The sequence below is a fragment of the Pteropus alecto genome, unplaced genomic scaffold (genome assembly GCF_000325575.1).
Source record: "Pteropus alecto unplaced genomic scaffold, ASM32557v1 scaffold271, whole genome shotgun sequence".
In the NCBI taxonomy this organism is placed as follows: Eukaryota; Metazoa; Chordata; class Mammalia; order Chiroptera; family Pteropodidae; genus Pteropus; species Pteropus alecto.
Genome location: NW_006430730.1, coordinates 797,530 through 815,388, shown reverse-complemented (window position 1 = coordinate 815,388; position 17,859 = coordinate 797,530). Strand labels below are relative to the sequence as shown.

The 17,859-nt window shown below is 52.6% G+C and overlaps 1 protein-coding gene across 7 annotated transcripts; it reads left to right on the top strand.

The window, feature by feature from the left end:
• Positions 1–623: 623 nt before the first annotated feature.
• COQ8B (coenzyme Q8B) lies at positions 624–17,106 on the top strand. 7 transcript variants are annotated; one of them, XM_025050719.1, is made up of 15 exons: positions 624–757; positions 1,718–1,822; positions 1,922–2,041; positions 2,186–2,252; positions 3,687–3,764; positions 6,517–6,636; positions 6,780–6,865; positions 7,915–8,055; positions 8,142–8,223; positions 8,944–9,037; positions 10,694–10,835; positions 10,974–11,081; positions 13,075–13,140; positions 15,799–15,885; positions 16,272–17,106. In XM_025050719.1, the coding sequence occupies exons 2-15, from the start codon at positions 1,721–1,723 to the stop codon at positions 16,572–16,574; spliced, it is 1,596 nt and encodes a 531-aa protein (XP_024906487.1). In that variant the 5' UTR covers positions 624–757; positions 1,718–1,720; the 3' UTR covers positions 16,575–17,106. The 7 variants fall into 7 exon arrangements, with proteins under 7 accessions (XP_024906487.1, XP_024906479.1, XP_015450244.1 ...); XM_025050711.1 differs by having other exon boundaries at positions 625–757; positions 6,514–6,636; XM_015594758.2 differs by lacking the exon at positions 624–757 and adding an exon at positions 1,207–1,286 and having other exon boundaries at positions 6,514–6,636; positions 16,272–16,574.
• The last annotated feature ends 753 nt before the right edge of the window (positions 17,107–17,859 follow it).

The window sequence follows — 17,859 nt, the reverse complement described above, 5'->3', positions numbered from 1 at the left end:
TGTGAATTAGTTATTGTCATAGGTGCTTTTTATTTATTTTTACTCTTAAGGGCTAGCTGTCACTCAGCTCCTGAGTCAGACCCTTGTGTCTCAAGGAGGACAGGGTGGATGGGTGGGGTTTCTCTCATGAAATTGAGTCACTTGTGAGAGGGGCATTGGGCACAGTTCCAGGGCTCTAAAATGAGTCATCTCTTCACAGATCAATGAAGTCGTAGTACGAGCCCCCTAGTACATCACACAGGCTGGGAAGTTGAGTTTCGGAAAAGGTCAAGGCTCTTCTGAGATCATGTAGTACAGGGACAGAAACAGGGAAGTCTGATTCCTGACAAAGGGGTTAGACTGGGGCAGGGGTCTGTGGGGGGAGCATCACACCCCTCCTTCTCTCAGCCGTGGGAGAGAGGCCCCAGCCAGCTGTTTCTATTACAGACTGTAAGGAGAGGGGTGAGTCAGTCTGTTGTAGGGGAAGCAGGCTTTAAGTTGGCCTGCTCCCCCCCTCAACCCAACGCACACACCCAGATGGGCTGGGAGCTGTTTTTCTGGAATGCCAAGGCTCCTGACTCAGCTCTGGGAATCTTGGCTGAGTGTGTTCTGGGAAATGTCAGGGCTACAGGAAACAGAGGGGTCCCCCGCTCACACCATCCAGCAGGTGGGCGGGGAGCAGAGAGAGCAGGGAGTAAGAGGGAACAGGGCTCAAGGGGCTGAGTGTGAGGGGCTTTATGTACACAGAAGAGTTGAGAGTGCAAGAGGGAGACAGTTGGTGAGTAAGGAAGAGGCTGGGTTCCAAGATGTGGTGTTTGAAGCAGAGGGTGGGTGTGCAAAGTCGAGGGGCTCCATGTGCACGGGAAATGTTTCCTGGGAAGACATGCGCTCAAAGGAGAGATGTTGAGCTTGCTGGGGCTAGAAATAAGAAGGGAGCTTGGCAAGATGTTACCGCAGAGCAGAGGTGTGGGCTTTGTAAGGAAGAGGGGTGTCTGCAAACAAGACGGTAGAGGGAACAGAAAAGTCCGCCCAGCACGAGGAACTTTGAGATGAATGGAAGGGCATCAAAGGGCACGTGTGCGCTCCCGCTTTGCCTTAAAGATTCCACGCAGGCCCCAACGCCCACCCTCAGGCCCCGCCTCTTTCCGCCCCCGCCTCCTCCCCCTACACACAGCAGGGCGGGTCGCGCGGGTCAGAGAGCTGCTGCTCCGCCATTGGCTAGTTGACCGGAGGGGGCGGGCGTGCGGAGACTCCCGGAAGCGCAGGAGGCTTTCGTGCTTTGCGGACCAGAATCCTGGGAGCAGTGGGTGCTTAGCAACGGGGGGAGGTGCCCAGTAACGGGGTGCGGGGGGATACCGGAGGAATTGTAGGCGCCTAACAACGTAGGGGAAGGCGGTTCCTAGCGACGAGGGTGGCTCAAAGAAGTAGAGAGGTAGCCCAGGAAGATCTGTGGGTGTCTAGCAACGGGGGAGAACCCTAGCAACGGGCAGGGAGTGGGGCAGGGGGAGAGTGGGTTTTGGGAGGGGCGCAGGAAGAGCTATGGGTTCCTAGCAACGAGAAGGGGAACCAGGAGAAACTGGAGGGGCTATAACAGGGGAGGAAGGCTTTGGTGGGTAGGAGTCTTAGCGTGGACATGGAAGAATGTAAGGGCTTGGTGACGGGTGGGGCGGGGGGCGAGCAAAGCAGGGAGGTCAGTCCCACAACTCCTATCCGAATAATACCTCCTCTTCTCCCCCAGGCGATGTGGCTGAAGGTGGGGGGTCTACTGCAGGGGACCCGTGGACAGTTGGGCCAGACCGTTGGTCTGCCTTGTGGGGCTCTGGGGCCTGGGCTCCACTGGCAGGTAAGAGGCCGGGGAAGGGTCTCCAAGGGGAAGAGGCTGAGGGGGGACATGGCAGACCCCACGTCTTCCACTCCTTACCAACGTCCGCATCTCTTGCAGGGGCTCTATGGGGATTCTTGGGCCCGAAAACTTCATCAGGGTAAGCCTAGCACAGGCCTGGGAGAGGAAGATATTCGCAAGGCACGGGAGGCTCGGCTCAGGAAGACACCCCGGCCCCAGGTATCATTGCTTCCCACCCAGCCAGCAGCACCCCATGAAGGCAGCTGGCCTGCCAAGCTTGGGGAAGGGTGTGGTAGCAGGTTGGTTGGGCGCCCCGGGCACTGTGCGCACCTCCCTGTCCTCAGACCTTTTCCCATTTCCCAGCTGAGTGACCGCTCTCGAGAACGCAAGGTGCCCGCCTCCCGCATCAGCCGCTTGGCCAACTTTGGCGGTAGGTGTGACTGTGGGAGACTGTGAGCTAGATCAGAGGAAGTGACATTTACAGAATGAGCCAAGGGACAGGGTGAATCAGAGACAGGAGGGAGAGTCGGAAAGAAAGTGAAGGCAAAGGCCTGCGAAACCAAGAGAAATAGAGAGGAACGTAACATTTATTGAGAACTTGGAAGAATGTGCAAGATCCCATACATGTGCTCTCTGCACTGAGTTGATGAGTATTTCCATTCTACAGATGAAGACATGGAGGCCAAGGAAGGTGAAATGACTTGACCCCAGGTCAAGCAGCAGGATCGTTCAAACTTCAGGTCTCAATCTGCTTGAAATAATTTAATGAGTTGCAACCAGCGTTAAAAGGAAGAATAGAATGGACAATACGAATGAACCTGTAGAGTAAGGGAAAATCTTGTTCTATGGAACATTATGTATCCATTGGTCTATACCCATTACAATGCAGATGTCTGTACTGTGGATCATGGTTCAAGTTTTAAAGACACCGATTCACAGTATAAAGAAGAAGTCCAATGCAGTGGTTAGAGCTTTGACACCAGGCTGCCCAGGGTTCAAGGGCTGATTCTGCTGCATCCTCACTTTGTGACTCTGGATGAGTTATTTTAACTTCTCTGAGCCTCGATTTCCTTTTCCGTAAAATGGAAGTTTTCCTGTAAAACTTATCTCACAAGGGTGTGAAGACAGTGAATTAATGCATATAAGACACTAGGAATGGTCCCTGGAATGTTGAAGGTGCCAGCTACGATTGTTTACAGAGATGGTGACAGTGAAAGAGGCAGAGACGCATGATATCTTTGGGGACAAGGGGAGAGAGGAGGCAGAGGAAATCAGAGCCAGAGAAATAACATCAAAAGAAGAAACAGAAAGAGGCCTGGACAGATGTGCCAGGTGGGGGGAAATGGGGAGATGGAGAAATAACTGACTTAGAAAAGGAAAGATGAGTATGAAGAAAAGGAGGTGTGGGTAGAGAAACAGGACTCGTAGGAACTCACAGAGAAACTTGGGGCCATTTTGGGAACTTCTTACCTTTGGCTGCACATTAGAATCATCCAGGATGCTTTAAAAAAAAAAAAAACAGATTCTGAGGCCTCGGGCCAGTTTACTTAGAAGCTCGGGTAGGGCTTGGGCGTTGTATTTATATAAGTGCCTCACGTGACTCGGATGTGTTACAGAGCATGAGAACTGCAGACGCAGGTGACAGAGACCAGGAGAGAGGAATAGAAAAAGAGGTAGCCTCGCCTTGAAAGGAACCCCAAGCAGGGAGAGAGTAAGGGACTGAGTTAGGGACAGAGACATTCAGAGAGTTGGCAACAAAGAGCTCAGAGACAAGTGTGTTTAGAGAGAAAGGGAAAGAAGAGAGAGGGTCAGGGGGAGAATGCCCTGGGCAAGCAGGCACTAAGGGTCCTCTCTCACTCCTCAGGACTGGCTGTGGGCTTGGGGCTGGGAGCACTGGCCGAGGTGGCCAAGAAGTCCCTGCCGGGAGGATCTCTACAGTCAGGTGAGTGGGTCACACTGCCTGGGTTCAGACCCCGGCCTGGCCGTGTGACCTGGGGCAAGTGGCTTCACTTCACTCCTCAGAGCCCCAGTTTCTTCATGTGGGGAATGGAGGTGATGAGAGTATACTCACCTGTGAGGGTCACTGTGAAGTGCTCACAACAGGACGAAGCTGCTGTCAGGGTCGTGCTGGATAGAAGAAGCAGGTTATGAGAGAAAAAAATAAAAGTCATCAGGAGTTGAGTTCCTAACTCTGAGCAGGAGAGGAAAGCTGAAAATAGGAGTGCCAGGGGTGGGGTGGGGTGGGGCGGTCTGTGTACAACAGAGATGGAACGAGGTGTCTGGAGATCAGCCTCTGAGGGTGAGATTCCCCCTAGTCAGCGGCCGAAACAAAAATGGGTGTGGGTATTCTAGAATAAAAAGAGACTAGAGAGAGAATAATTCACAAATGGAATGTGTGAACCATGATTGGGTGTCAGTTTGAAAAAAATAACTATATCATGGGGCTGTAAAGTACAACATAGAGAATACAGTCAATAACATTGTAATAACTATGATGTCAGGTGGGCACCAGACTTATCGGGGGGACCACTTCATAAAGTATGTAAATGACTAACCACTATGCTGTGCACCTGAAACTAATATAATATTGAATGTCAACTATAATTGAAAAATTTAAAACTTAGAGGAGAAAATTATAAAAGATTTTTAGGGACAGTTGGGAAAATCTAAGTATGGACTGGATACACATATTAGAGGATTAGTGTTAATTCTCTTAGGTGTGATTATGACACTGTACAGAGGAATGTCCTTATTCTTAGCACAGGTTGAGTGGAACTCCATGCAAATGGATCCACAGAAAAATAATAGTAAGTGTTTGGGTACACACAGATAAAACAGATGAGGCAGAATGTTAAAATCTTTGAAACGGGCATGTGGGTGTTCATGGTGCAACTCTTCTGTCTGGATTTTTTTCAAAATAAAAAGTTGGACGTAGGTAGAAAATTAAGCTTTAGGATAAGGCCAACCTGAGTCAGCACCCTGCTCCGTGACTTCTGTGCCATGTCACCCGGGGCCAGGCACTGTACCTCACTGAATCACCTTGAAAATTAAGGCATTGGTAGTTCTTACTTCTCGGGGCGATTGTGGGGATTCTGCCAGAGAATCCACAGAGAGATTTAGAATCCTGCCTGGCACTGGGCGAGCCTTTAATAAAGAGTGGATTAAATTTTTAACAAATAAAAGAATAATTAACACTTTATTGAATAATAATACAATTTGCATATAGAACTGCGTGCATATCATAAGCATACAGCTGGATTAATTTTCACAAATTGGACGCATCTGTGCACCCTGATTAAGAAACCCTAGAAGAGCATTTCTCACATTTTTTGGTCTCAGGATCCCTGCACACCCTTAAAACTGAGGAGTGGATTAAAAAAACATGCAGTGCAATATTATTCAGCCATAAAAAGGAATGAAGTACTGATCCATGCTATAAAGTGGATGAATCTTGAAAGCACTGTCCTAAGTGAAGGAAGCCAGACATAAAAGACCACGTACTGTATGATTTCATTGATGGGAAATGCCAAGGATAGGAAAATTTATAGGGACAGGAAGTAGATTGGTGGTTTCCAAGGACTTAGGGGCAAGTGGTTGGGGGCTGGGAGCGGTGACTGCTAATACGTAAGGGGCTTTTTGGGGCAATGAAATGTTCTACAGTTGGTTGTGGTGATAGTTGCAGTAGTGAATATGTTAGAAGCCATTGAATGGCACACCTTAAATGAGTGAGTTCTATCTCCGTAAAGCTCTTAAAAAATAGAATGAGGACTGCAGAGAGCTTGTTTATGTAGGTTATATATGTGGATATTTACTGTATTCGAGATTAAGACTGAAAAATTTAATACACGAGAACACATACACACGTTCCATCTGCCATCACAGTGGTGGCACCACCACCGGTCATAGAGCTTCTGGAAAATTCCCCTGAGCATTCCTGGGAGAATGAGAATAAAGAAAAAGAGCAGATACCGTATTAATATTATTATGAAAAAAGTTGTGATCTCACAGACCCCCTGAAGAGTCTTAGGGATGCTCAGGGGTCCCCGGACCACACTTTGAGAATCGATGCCCGGGTTCTCCAGAAGCTCCCCTCATTCCTCATCCCGGCCGGTCAAGGGCAACCATTGTCTCGGCTTCCGACCCCGAGTTTGGGCTGTTTCAGACCGTGCATTCTTGTACGTGTTTGGCTTCTTTGCCTCAACATTCTTTTTGAGAGATGTACCCACGTTGCTGTGAGTGGATCTGGGTTGTTTGTTCCGTCCCATAGAAGTCACTCTGTGACTGTTTCATAATTCTTTTGTTAGTTGTATTGATGGTCATTTGGGATGTTTCTAATTTGGGACTGTCATGAATACTGCTGTGGTGACTCTTCTTGGGACATATCTGTCGGTGGACACACGCGTTTTCTCTTGGGTAGTCACGTAGGAGAGAAGCTGCACCCGGTGCAGGTGTGTGCTTCACTAGACACTTCCCACTGGTTCACGAAGGGCCCGAGCCACAGCATCCCCGCCAGCAGCATGGGAATTCGGGCCACGGCACCCCCGTCAGCAGCATGGGAATTCGGGCTGCTCCACGTCCTTGCCGACACTTGCTGTTGTCTTTTTCAGTCTGGCCATTCTGGTGGTGTGTAGTGGTATTAATACTGATTGTTTTTATGATTGCAATACTAATGATCATTCTCTCCACCCCAGAAGGCGGCTCCCAGCCAGGCTCCAGCCCTTTCCTGTCAGAGGCCAATGCCGAGCGGATTGTGCAGACTTTGTGTACCGTTCGGGGGGCCGCCCTCAAGGTTGGCCAAATGCTCAGCATCCAGGGTATAGCATGACCCTCGACCCCTGACCTCACTTCTACCCCATCCCACCCACCAACAAGCCCCAACTTCAGATACTCCCCCAGGGGTCCCCCCCCGACCTCCTCTCTCACTGCTTCACTGTCCCTTGTCCCCCTATCTCCCAAGACAACAGCTTCATCAGCCCCCAGCTGCAGCGCATCTTCGAGCGGGTCCGCCAGAGCGCCGACTTCATGCCCCGCTGGCAAATGCTGGTGAGTGCCCAGCGGTGAGGCTAGCCAGGGAGGAGCTCCACCTGCCCGACGCCCCGGCTTCGCGTCTCTACTCTCTGTCTGACTCTGGGCCTCAGTTTCCCTATCTATCAAATGGAGATCACCAAAGCACACACTTCATAGGCTCGTCGTGGTGATTAAATGAGAGGCTGGTGCCGAGGGCCGAGTCCAGTCCCCCGCAGGCCAGTGGGCTGTTAACGGGGCAGTGAGCGCAGTGGAGAAGGGCCAGGCTTCATGAGTTCAAAGTCTGGCTCTGCCACTTCCTACCTGCGTGATCCCAGACACATGGCCTGACCTCTCTGAGCCTTGGTGTCCTCATCTGTGGAATGGCGACGTGATAGCAGCACCTGTGTGATGGTGTTATGTAAGTTAGGGTGCGGAGAGCACTTAGAAGGGCCCCTGACACACTACGGGTGACATGTCGCTTTCGGTTGTTATTATTACTGGTTTCTAAAGGAGAGGGTACCTGTAAATAGGTTGGCAAAGCGCCTGGCAGTGAGTAAGCACCCAAGATCTGGTAATAATTGGGTACGGGGGTAGAATCTGGAATCCATCCGCCCACCTGCCTTCTGATCTCTGTTCTGCTCACTCGCCATGTGATCCTAGGTGGTTATTGCTGTTCAGTGGGGAGTCTGAACAGAACCTGGCCCACAGGAAGCCCTCTGTCAATTTTAACTCTTCTTTATCAAACTGAACTAATAATACAATATACAATTATAATAAAGACTTACTATCAATCTTAACTATGCATAATAGCAATTCCCAACAACAGCGCACACAACCTCAGGAGTACAGGCTTGGGAGACAAGCTATGCTGGGCCTCCCCGTCCGCCAGCGGCAGGTGCTTCACCTTGGCTGAGAGATGTCATTGTGAGCCTCAGTTTTCTCATCTGTAAAGTGGGGTAGCAGCCAAGAGCTTCATCGGCCCAGCACCCAGCGTGTGATTAGTGCCAGGGTTCTTAGTAAAGTTCTCGCACGGGGAATGAACTCAGCCTGTAATCAGTGATGGTTGTCACAACCACTCTCCCCAGAGAGTCCTGGAAGAAGAGCTTGGCAGGGACTGGCAGGCCAAGGTGGCTTCTCTGGAGGAGGTGCCCTTTGCCGCCGCCTCAATCGGGCAGGTGCACCAGGGCATGCTCAGGGACGGGACGGAGGTGGCCGTGAAGATCCAGGTAAGTGGGGCGGCCGGACAGGTAGCGGTGGGCATCCTGCTGTCTCAGAGGAGTGACTCCCACCCTGCCCCCTCCTCCCCTTGCAGTACCCAGGCGTTGCCCAGAGCATCCAGAGCGACGTCCAGAACCTGCTGGCAGTGCTCAAGATGAGCATGGCCCTGCCTGACGGTAAGGCGCCCCCTCCACCCCTGACTGCAAGACACACCCCAGAGAGCAAGTAGGCAGGGCAGGGCGTGCCTGCGTGTGAGTGAGTGTGTAAGTGTGCATGTGAGACAGAAACGAGGTACCCCAGGGAGAGCCCAGAAAGTACAAGTGTGTGAGAAAAAGACAAACTCGAGAATTCTGACAGAGAGACAGAAGCCCAGACTGAAATTCAGAAACAGACACAGGGTGTGCAGAGAGGGACGGTAGGTCTGAAAAAGAGCCATAGAAACAGGAAGAACTCATGTTTGTGTTACTGCATGGGAGAGAGCCTGAAGATGGAGCAAGGTGTGTGTGTGTGTGTGTGGGTGTGTGTGTGTGTGTGTGTGTGTGTGTGTGTGTGTGTGTGTGTGAGAGGGAGAGGCAGAGAGAATGTGAGAGAGTGTGGAAAAGAATGCGAGGGGCGTGTGACTGTGAGAGATGCCTGGGGACTGGTGTGCGTGCCTGTGGGAGCCAGACCCCAGGGGAGAGACTTCAGAAGAGCCCACAGTTGTATGAAGGACAGAGGAGAAGTGTGTGGACAGATAATGCAGATGAAGGGCATGGAACAGAAGGTGTGAGGGGCAGCGAGAGAGACAGAGGAAGACGATTGGCAAGAGCAGACGTCACGAGTGGGAGCCTGAGGGGTCGGGCTGGTGGGATGGGACAGGCTGTGGCCTTCCCTGTCTGACACAGCCACCGCCTCAGGCCTGTTTGCTGAGCAGAGTCTGCAGGCACTGCAGCAGGAGCTGGCTTGGGAGTGTGACTACCGGCGGGAGGCGGCTTGTGCCCAGAATTTCAGGTGAGCTGAGCCCCCTGCAGGCCCCTGGAGGACCCCTTCCCTCCAGCTTCCTTTTTTCCCCTCCCTGGCTGAGTGGGAAGCAGGTACCACCACAGCCTCTGGCAACTGGAGCCCTGGGGTAGGGCTGGCAAACCCTTTTCCTCTTTATTCGTTTGTTCGTCCATCCATTCTTTCACGTATTACTTCATTCATCCCCTTTGTCCTCTGTAAGCTTGGGCAGGTTCCTTTCTCTAAGTTTCTGTGTTCTCATCTGTGGAGTGGATTGGGTAACCACCGCACTCCAGTGGGGGAGATGTAATGGTCACTCATTGTGTCACTAAGTGCCTGTCAACAAGTTCAAATTGAAAACAACTCAAATCTATAAAATTTATCCGGTGTGGTAGATAAATAAATTATGGTACATTCATCAGCGGAATATCATACAGCAGCGAAAATGAATGCAGTACAGCCACAGGGAACAACGAACGTGTTTGCGTGGCAGAAGCATCACGCTGTGCCGGAGTTAACCACACCTCCGTGAGACCCTCCATGGTGCGGCAGATGTTTGTTGAGCCACGTTGGCTCTGTAGATGGAGAAAGGGCAGTAGAAGGCAGGGTTTGGGGGCTTGGGCCCTGGACTCAGACAGATGTGGGATCCAGCCCCGGGTCAACCCTTAACAGGTGGGTGGTCCAAATACTCCCCTTGGGGGAGTATCCTCCCAGGGCAGTGAGGATAAAAGGGAATCGTGCTGATTAAATGGTTAGCATGTGGCCTCATCCATTCATGAGGAAGGTTCAGAGATTTTATAAATGAAGAAAAAAATACAAGCCTAGAAGCAGCACCTGGAGGAGGGTGTGAAGCGAGCTGGGCCCGAGCACTCCTTGTGTGATCTGGGGAGAGCCCTCCCTCCCGGGATTGCCCAGTGCCCTTAGAATAACACCCACATCAGTCCTTGGCCCTTACCCAGCCCCTGCTCCCCAGCTCACTCTGCTCCCCAGCTCACTCTGCTCCAGCCATCCCGCAGGTCCCCAGCCAGAGCCCTCACTCACATTCTCTGCCTCCCAAATCTTATACTGACACATCTCACTCTGTTATGGGACTGTTGGATTGTTGGAGTGTGATCTCTGGTGTATGTAATGGGGCTTGCCCACTGCTCTGTCCCCCGGCATTGTCCACAAGGACAGACACTGAGAAGGATTCTTTCCCTTAATTAACCAGTGTTCTGCATAATGAGTCCAAGGAGTGGCCAGTGAGTATCAGTATGGACTCAGATTTATATATCTGACTATTTTTTTTCGGATGGATTAATTTGTAAGTTGAGATAAAGTATTGTTCATCGAGCTTAATGCATTGAATTCATCATGGGGCAAACGGATGTCTTAGAAGTGTTTCTGGTGGGGAAGTGGTGACTGGGTCTCCAGTGGCACCCGGCTTAGGGGCAGGGACACTAGGCCCTACGGAGATGTTTGTGGAATGAATGAATGAATGAATGAATGAATGTCAGTCTAGCCAAGCATTGGCCATGACTCGGCACACAGAGGCAACAGGAGAGCAGGAGAGAAGGCAAGACATACGCTGCTCATGGAGCGCTTCTCAAAGGATGAGGAGGAGGCCTCAGCCTGGGCCACAGGGGCCTGAAGCACTAAGTCCTGTCGCCTGCCTCCCTTCCGCCCCAGGCAGCTGCTGGCAGACGACCCCTTCTTCCGGGTGCCGGCAGTGATTAAAGAACTCTGCACGAAGCGGGTGCTGGGCATGGAGCTGGCTGGAGGGGTCCCCCTGGACCAATGCCAGAGCCTAAGCCAGGACATCCGGAACCAGGTATGTGGTCTCGTGGGACAGTAGGGAGGGTGCTGCCCCATGGCAGGGCAGGCCAGACCCATGGGTGCTCTCCAGGCTAGAGGGCTTTACAGGGCCAGATGACTCTGAGGTGTCCGGTCCTCCTTCTCCCCACCCCAGATCTGCTTCCAGCTCCTCAGGCTGTGTCTGCGGGAGCTGTTTGAGTTCCGCTTCATGCAAACAGACCCCAACTGGGCCAACTTCCTGTATGACGCCTCCAGCCACCAGGTTGGTTCCTTGTGATGTGTGCCAGGGTACATTAGCTGCCCTGATAGATATTTCCCGATATTTCTCACACAATACAGCTCAACACAATAATAGTTCATTACCCGTGTAACAAGCTGGGGTGGCCCTGCTCCAGGCGGTGATTCAGGGGCCCAAGGCTCCTTCCCTTTCTTGATTATACCATCCCCTAGGCCTTGCAATGCTCTTTCCAGTAGAAAGGGAGAGAGATTGAGAGGGTAACCCCTTGTCTAAGTGCTTTGCCCAGAAGTGACACGTCATTCCCTTTACTATTCCTTAATGAGAACTGGTCACAGGGCCTGTCTAGGTGCAAAGGATACTGGGAAATGGAGTCCCTGTCTAGGCCGTGGCTTCCTAGTGGCAATGTGACAGTATAGAAGAGGGAGCACAACTTTTGGAAGGTAGTCAGTCATCACGACCACACTTGTCATTCATTTAGAGCACACCGAGCACCCAGTACCTGCCTCTTGATAATGATGCCAAGACAACCCTGATCCTCACCTTTTCAGTGTTTCCAGTCCAGTGGGGGGACCCGTCAGCAAACAGTGACGACCTAGAGTAGTTAGTGCCATGATGGAGAAGCACAGGCCAGAGTGGTCAGTGGTGGGGGAGTCCCAGGGGGCTGTGGGAAGCCAGGGAAAGTGGCTGACCCTGCTTGGGTATGTGGGGTCAGGGAAGGCTTCTTGGACGTGCCATTAAAGCTGAAAACAGAAAGATGAGAAGGGGACAGCCATCTGCAGAGCAGGGGAGAGCGTTCCCGGCAGAGGACACAGGACCGAGAGACTCGCAGCGCATGTGGTTGCCACATGGCCCTCCGACGTGGTCTGTGCCCATTCTGTCCCCAGAGGGATCTTTCGGAAACACAAATCTGGCCACACTGTCCCCTCCACAGTGCTCCGGCACCCTGGGGATCAAGTCTGAGAGCTTTGCTGAGTGTGACGTGGCCCCACTTAGTCTCCAGCCTCAGTCCCTTGCCACCCCCCTCCCCCCAAGGGCACACACACCTTACATCCCTCTAGGCTGACACCCCAGAAAAGGGTTTTTCTGACCTCAGAAGGTAATATGTGTCCTGACGTCAATTGATTGGGTCTCAACTACATTTTTTCATTTACAAGTCCTAGAATAGTATCAGTGGGAGGGAGCTATAATATTTCGGGACACTTTTGTTTGACACTTGTATTTATGTGGCATTGGCACTGGTGCCCAGTATAATCTGCATTTCTTATTGTGGGTTGTGATCAATAGTCTGAACTCCACTGCCCTAGAGAAACTCCAACACATGTTCATTGAGCAGTGTTTTTAATAGCAAAACCCAGAAACACCCACAATGCCCATCAACCAGATAAATGCATTGTGATGTACTCTCACAATGAAGTCCTTACACACCAGTGAAAAGCGAATGAATGAGCCAGAGCTGCACATAGCAGTGGAGATAAATCACAAAACTTGCTGGCCACAAAGAGTAGGTTGCAGGATAACTATCATAGATGCCACTTAAATGAAGTTTTCAAGTATACAAAACATTATGGATTGTTCATGGGTGCACACATATACAGAAACATGTAGAAATACACACATGGTGATTTCAGGAAAGTGGTGACCTTGGAAGAGAGGGCAGGGATGTGGGGGAGGTAGAAGCAGGTTGGGGTACACGGAAGGCCTCACCTGGATTGATAGTATTTTATATTTTAAGCTGGGTAATGACATTCGTAGGTGTTCACTTTTCCATATATTTTATTATTCTCTGGATTTTTTTCTATGCCTAAAACATGTTATAAAAACAATTAGGACCAAAAAAATAAAAGCCAGCTTCCTTCAGCTTCATATGGTGGTAGGTTAGACGTGTGGAGACCTGAGGCAGGGACTTTGCAGGAGGGGACAGGGTGTAGGGAGGGAAAGATGGACCCTAGCCACCCTGGACAGACAATGGGAAGCATTGGTGGACTCCCAGCGCCCCTTTCACCGTCCTCGTTCCCAGGTGACTTTGCTGGACTTTGGTGCAAGCCGGGAATTTGGGACCGAATTCACAGACCATTACATTGAGGTGAGTCTCCCCAACTCCGGGGTCTCTGAAGGGCCAAGGCTCAAGCCAGATACTGAGGCAAGGGTGAGGAGAAATATAGTATCTGGAATTAAGAAATAAGAAATAATAGTCTTAACAGTAGCTAACAAATACTAAGCACTTAATATTATGTCAGTGCTGTTTTAAGCGCTATACCTATGGTAACTGATTTAAAATATACAGCAGCTTCACAGGGTAAGGACCATTTTTAGCCCTATTTTACAGATGAAGTAACTGGACCTCAGAGGGGTTAAGTCACTTGCCCAAGGTCACACCCAACCTGGGATTCAAACTCAGGTGGTCTGGGTCCAGGGCCCGTGCTCCTAATGTGGACCAGCCTCCCTCCTCCTAAAAGAAAAGCCCATGATGGCCATGCTTCCGCCTCCCCACACCTCACACTGCCCAAGGCCTTGGTGTCCGGCCTCGTGCTCACATACCTTCTTGGCAAGCTGATCCCTAAGGGGCTGCTCTGTCCTCAGGAGGTGTTTCCTCGCTCGTCGCCCCATCCCTTCCACTGTCCCTCCCGCTCACCAGGGCCAGTTTGTCTCAGAGGTCACAGAGAACACTATCTCATTAATGTGGCGAGATTAGACAGTCGACCTGGTCTTCTTCTCATTTAGTCATCAATTCAAACATTCTTTGATACCTCTCTCTGCCCAGCCCCATTCTGGGTAATATTGGGGACAACAGTGACCAATATAGCCCAGTGGTGGTGGTGGTGGGGGGGGAGACAGTGAGGACCCAGAGTGGTCAGGGGTGGAATGAGGAAGCACAGGGCGCTGTAGGAACTCAAAGGAGCCTAGCCCAGCCGAGGAGTCAGGGAGGGCTTCCTGGAGGAAGAGGAATCAGAGTTGAGACCTGAGGGATGAGGAGACCAATCAGGAAGCAGCTAGGAGGGTATTCCAGACCAATAACATGTGCAAAGGCCACGAGGTGAGAAGGAATATTCCCATTAGAGCAGCGCTTCTCAAACTTTAACATGCATGTGAAACACCGCGCCCCATGACCTAGTTAAAATGCAGATTCTGGGCTGGAGTTGGGCATAAAATGCTGCATTTCTAACACACTCCCAGATAATGCCAAATCTCCCCTTACAGAGACCACATTTTGATTAGTAAAGGTCTAAAAGACTGAAAAGTTCACGTTCTGACTAGGTGGGCAGGTGGGCGGCCGAGCAGGAGCCAGCGATGAGATTGGAGCCAAATCACTCTGGGTCCGAGAAGCCATGCTTTGCCACTTGTACTTTATCTGGGTGCCCTGTGAAGCCATGGGAGGGACTTGAGCAGGAGAGGGGCACATTAAGAATTAGGAAACCCCCTCTGAATAATGAGTGGTATTGGAAGCCCAGTGAGGCTGTGGGGAGAGAAAGAGAGGTGTCCTGGACAAGACCCTGGGCTCTGGCTTGAAGACTGGAGGATGGTGGGGCCACCCCTGAGATGCCAGTAGGAAGGAGGAGCTAGTAACCGCCCCCCCCAACACACTGGCCCCCTGGGGCCCTCTCTGCAGGCCACTTGAGGCACAAAGCAAGGCCTTTCTGGGTAGTTGGGACATCTCATGTCCCCCACCCCCAGCCTGTTTAGCATGGCCCTCTTGCCACCTCCCCAGCCTTTTCCAGTTTCAAAAAGCCCTGTCACACTGGCCCCCAAGGACCACAAGCCTGACAGATGGCCAGACAGGCTTGGGCAGGGATGCTGAGACAGAATAGAACCGCCAGATTTAATCCTGTATTCCCCTTCCTCCCAAGAAAGAGCCACTCAGTGGTTAAGAGTTCGCCCAGGTTCCACCCCTTGCCTTGCTATTGCCCCCTGAGAGTCTCTTTTTCGTCTTATGTGAAGTCGGAACCTTCACATCTACCTCTTAATAACCGTAGTAGCTGATAATATTTATGGTGCTTCTTACATGCAGGCACAGTGCTCAGCACAGCTGTCACCTCCTTTATCCTCACAACGACCCCATGAAGAAGATAACTCAGCATCCCCACTTCACAGATAAGAAGGCAGAGGCCTGAGGCAAGGGCCTTCCTGAGTCAGACAGCAGTGGCAGAGCTGGGACTGAGCCCAGGCAGGCTGGCTCTGGCTTCTGTCTGCCAACCCGGCGTGCCCTCACGGCCGGAGAGGTGCTCAGCTCCACACACTCATTTGCTAAACAAAGGTTCACCAAGGGCCTCCTGAGGCTCTCTCAGGGCCCCAAGTCCAGTCCCGGAGACAGGTATCAACATCAACCAGGTGATCACAGAGATGGCCCAGTAGCAACGTCGGATGCAGTTTTCAGTCACAGTCACATCCTTGGCCAGTTGAGTGTGTGGACCCATGAGCAGCACTTGACATTTATTTTCTTCTGTGCTGTTTCACCGTTTAGTTTCCAGGCAGGCTGTGTGTTCCCAGGCAGACAGGCAGAAACCCTGACTCACTCCCATCCTCTAGGTTTTGGAAGGTCTTGAGAGAAACAGACAGGGGCAGGTTGAGGAGGGACAGGACAGGCTTCTAGATGAGAGAAGGTCTAAGCAGGCGAGAAGGGACGTGGATACAGTGGGGGCTGGCATCCAGCTCTGGGTCTCCATTTCCCCAGACATCTCCTTGAACCCTTGAATCCCGCCCCTGCTGGGGCCTTTGACCCTGTGCCCCATACCCTTCTCCCCAGGTAGTGATGGCTGCAGCCAATGGAGACAGAGATCAGGTGCTGCAGAAATCCCGGGACCTCAAATTCCTCACAGGCTTTGAAACCAAGGTGCGGAGACACAGTGGGAGTAGGGGCTGGTGTCTGTCAGAGGGGCTCGGGGCTGCTTAACGCTGGGGGAGTGGGGAACTGCTGATCTGTACTGGGGGGCTCTGGGAAGGAATAGGGGAATGGGCACTACTTGGAGTGGGTACTGGGGGTCTGGGAATGGAGGCTGCTTCTCTGTTCTATAGAGGACTGCTTATCTACCCGAGGTTCCCAGATGGAGTGAAGGGCTGTTTTGGGGGGAAGGAGTAGGGAGCTGCTTGTCTCCTGGGGGCTCTGGAAGGAGCGGGGCTTGTGTTGGTATTGGAGACTCTAGCTAAAAGCTGCTTGTCCCTTCTGGGTTAAGTGGAGAGCTGTTCATACTGGGTGCCTCTGCTCTGCCCCATCCCTAGGCATTCTCGGATGCCCACGTGGAGGCCGTGATGATCTTGGGGGAACCTTTCGCCACCCATGGCCCCTACGACTTTGGGGCAGGTGACACTGCCCACCGCGTGCAGTGCCTCATCCCGGTGCTGCTGCAGCATCGGCTCCGCCCACCGCCCGAGGAGACCTATGCCCTGCACCGCAAACTGGCAGGGGCTTTCCTAGCCTGCGCCCGCCTCCGCGCCCACATCGACTGCCGGGACCTCTTCCAGGACACCTACCATCGATACTGGGCTAGTCGCCAGGCTCAACCAGTTCCCGAAGCCTCCTGACCAGAGTTGACGTCGGATCAAAGCCCCTCAGACAGCTTCCCTCCGGGAAATCCGGCCAGTAGGGGGCCATCCCCAGCTGTGATGCCTCTTTCCCACTCTGCTTCTGTCTGAGGACACCGCCTGGGTTTCCCAGTCTTGCCTAGCGCCCTTCCCTGGGGCTTGGGGAATGCTGGGGCTAGGGAACTCTCCACTTCACGCCTCCGTATCCCGCATTCCCCACCCCAGAGTGGCCATCCGGGAACTCTATGTCAGAGCTTAATTTATTCCTGCCGGCATTTGAGAGAGCCTCAGGCCCCCTGCACACCATGATGGAGATGCAGATTCGTCTAGAGGGGAGTCCCTCAGCTGCGCCTCAGGTCTCCCACAGATCTGGCTAGTGAGAGAGGTGGGGTGGTGGTTGGTGGAGGCAGCCCTCACCTTTGCTTCCTTCACCCCACCACCAGCTGCCTTCTTCCCGTCCATCCCGTGTTGCGGGGCGGGAGGGGGGGGGATGTTTGAACCTTTAGTTTGAATAAAATTGGCCTTCCCCTTCCCCCAGCTCTTTTTCTTTGCGCTGGGGGCGAGGGGGAGGAGCTCGCAGTTAGCCTCCAGGTGCAGATGGCCAGCCCCCTCCCACCCTCTTGTCTGAAAGCACCAGTCCTGTCCGTGCCATCTGTTGCCGGGAACCTCCTTCCCCCTTTTCCCTCCACCCCCTCACCCCTCCCGCACATGCTGACCACCTGCTCGTAAGGCTGCGGCAGCTGAGAAGTTCTCCCCCCACACACCACCTCCCCGGCGCCCGGCTCCCAGCAACCTCGCCTTTGCTAATGGGCCTTAATGCCCCTGCCAGCTGCTTTGCCAAACCCACAGGATCGGGCGGGAGCCGGAGGCGCAGCGGTGGCCAGAACCCCGCCTTGGTCGCAGCCGGGCGTCCCCACCACCAAAGCTGAACCGATCGCAAACCAGGACGCCGGGGTCTGTTCATTCCCCCTCCCATTCCTTGCAAAAAGTGCCTCGTCACTGCTTCTGCCCGCCCCCGCTGGACTGGGAGAACCGTGGGGTTAGCTGGAAGATTTGAGGGTGCGGGGCGCCTCCCGAAGCAACTCTCGGACTCGGAACAGAAGAGGGTCTGAGGTCAGGGGTCATGAAGGGGAAAGGAGCCCAGGCTAGGAAATCCTGGAGGAAAGTCTCAGTGAGGTTCACGTGCACGCTGTGCCAGGGACTGGCCAATGCGCGGGGCGGGGCGGGGCGGGGCGGTGGCCTCACCGGAGAAGGCGGGGTCGTATTTGCGTACGGGCGTGGCCTG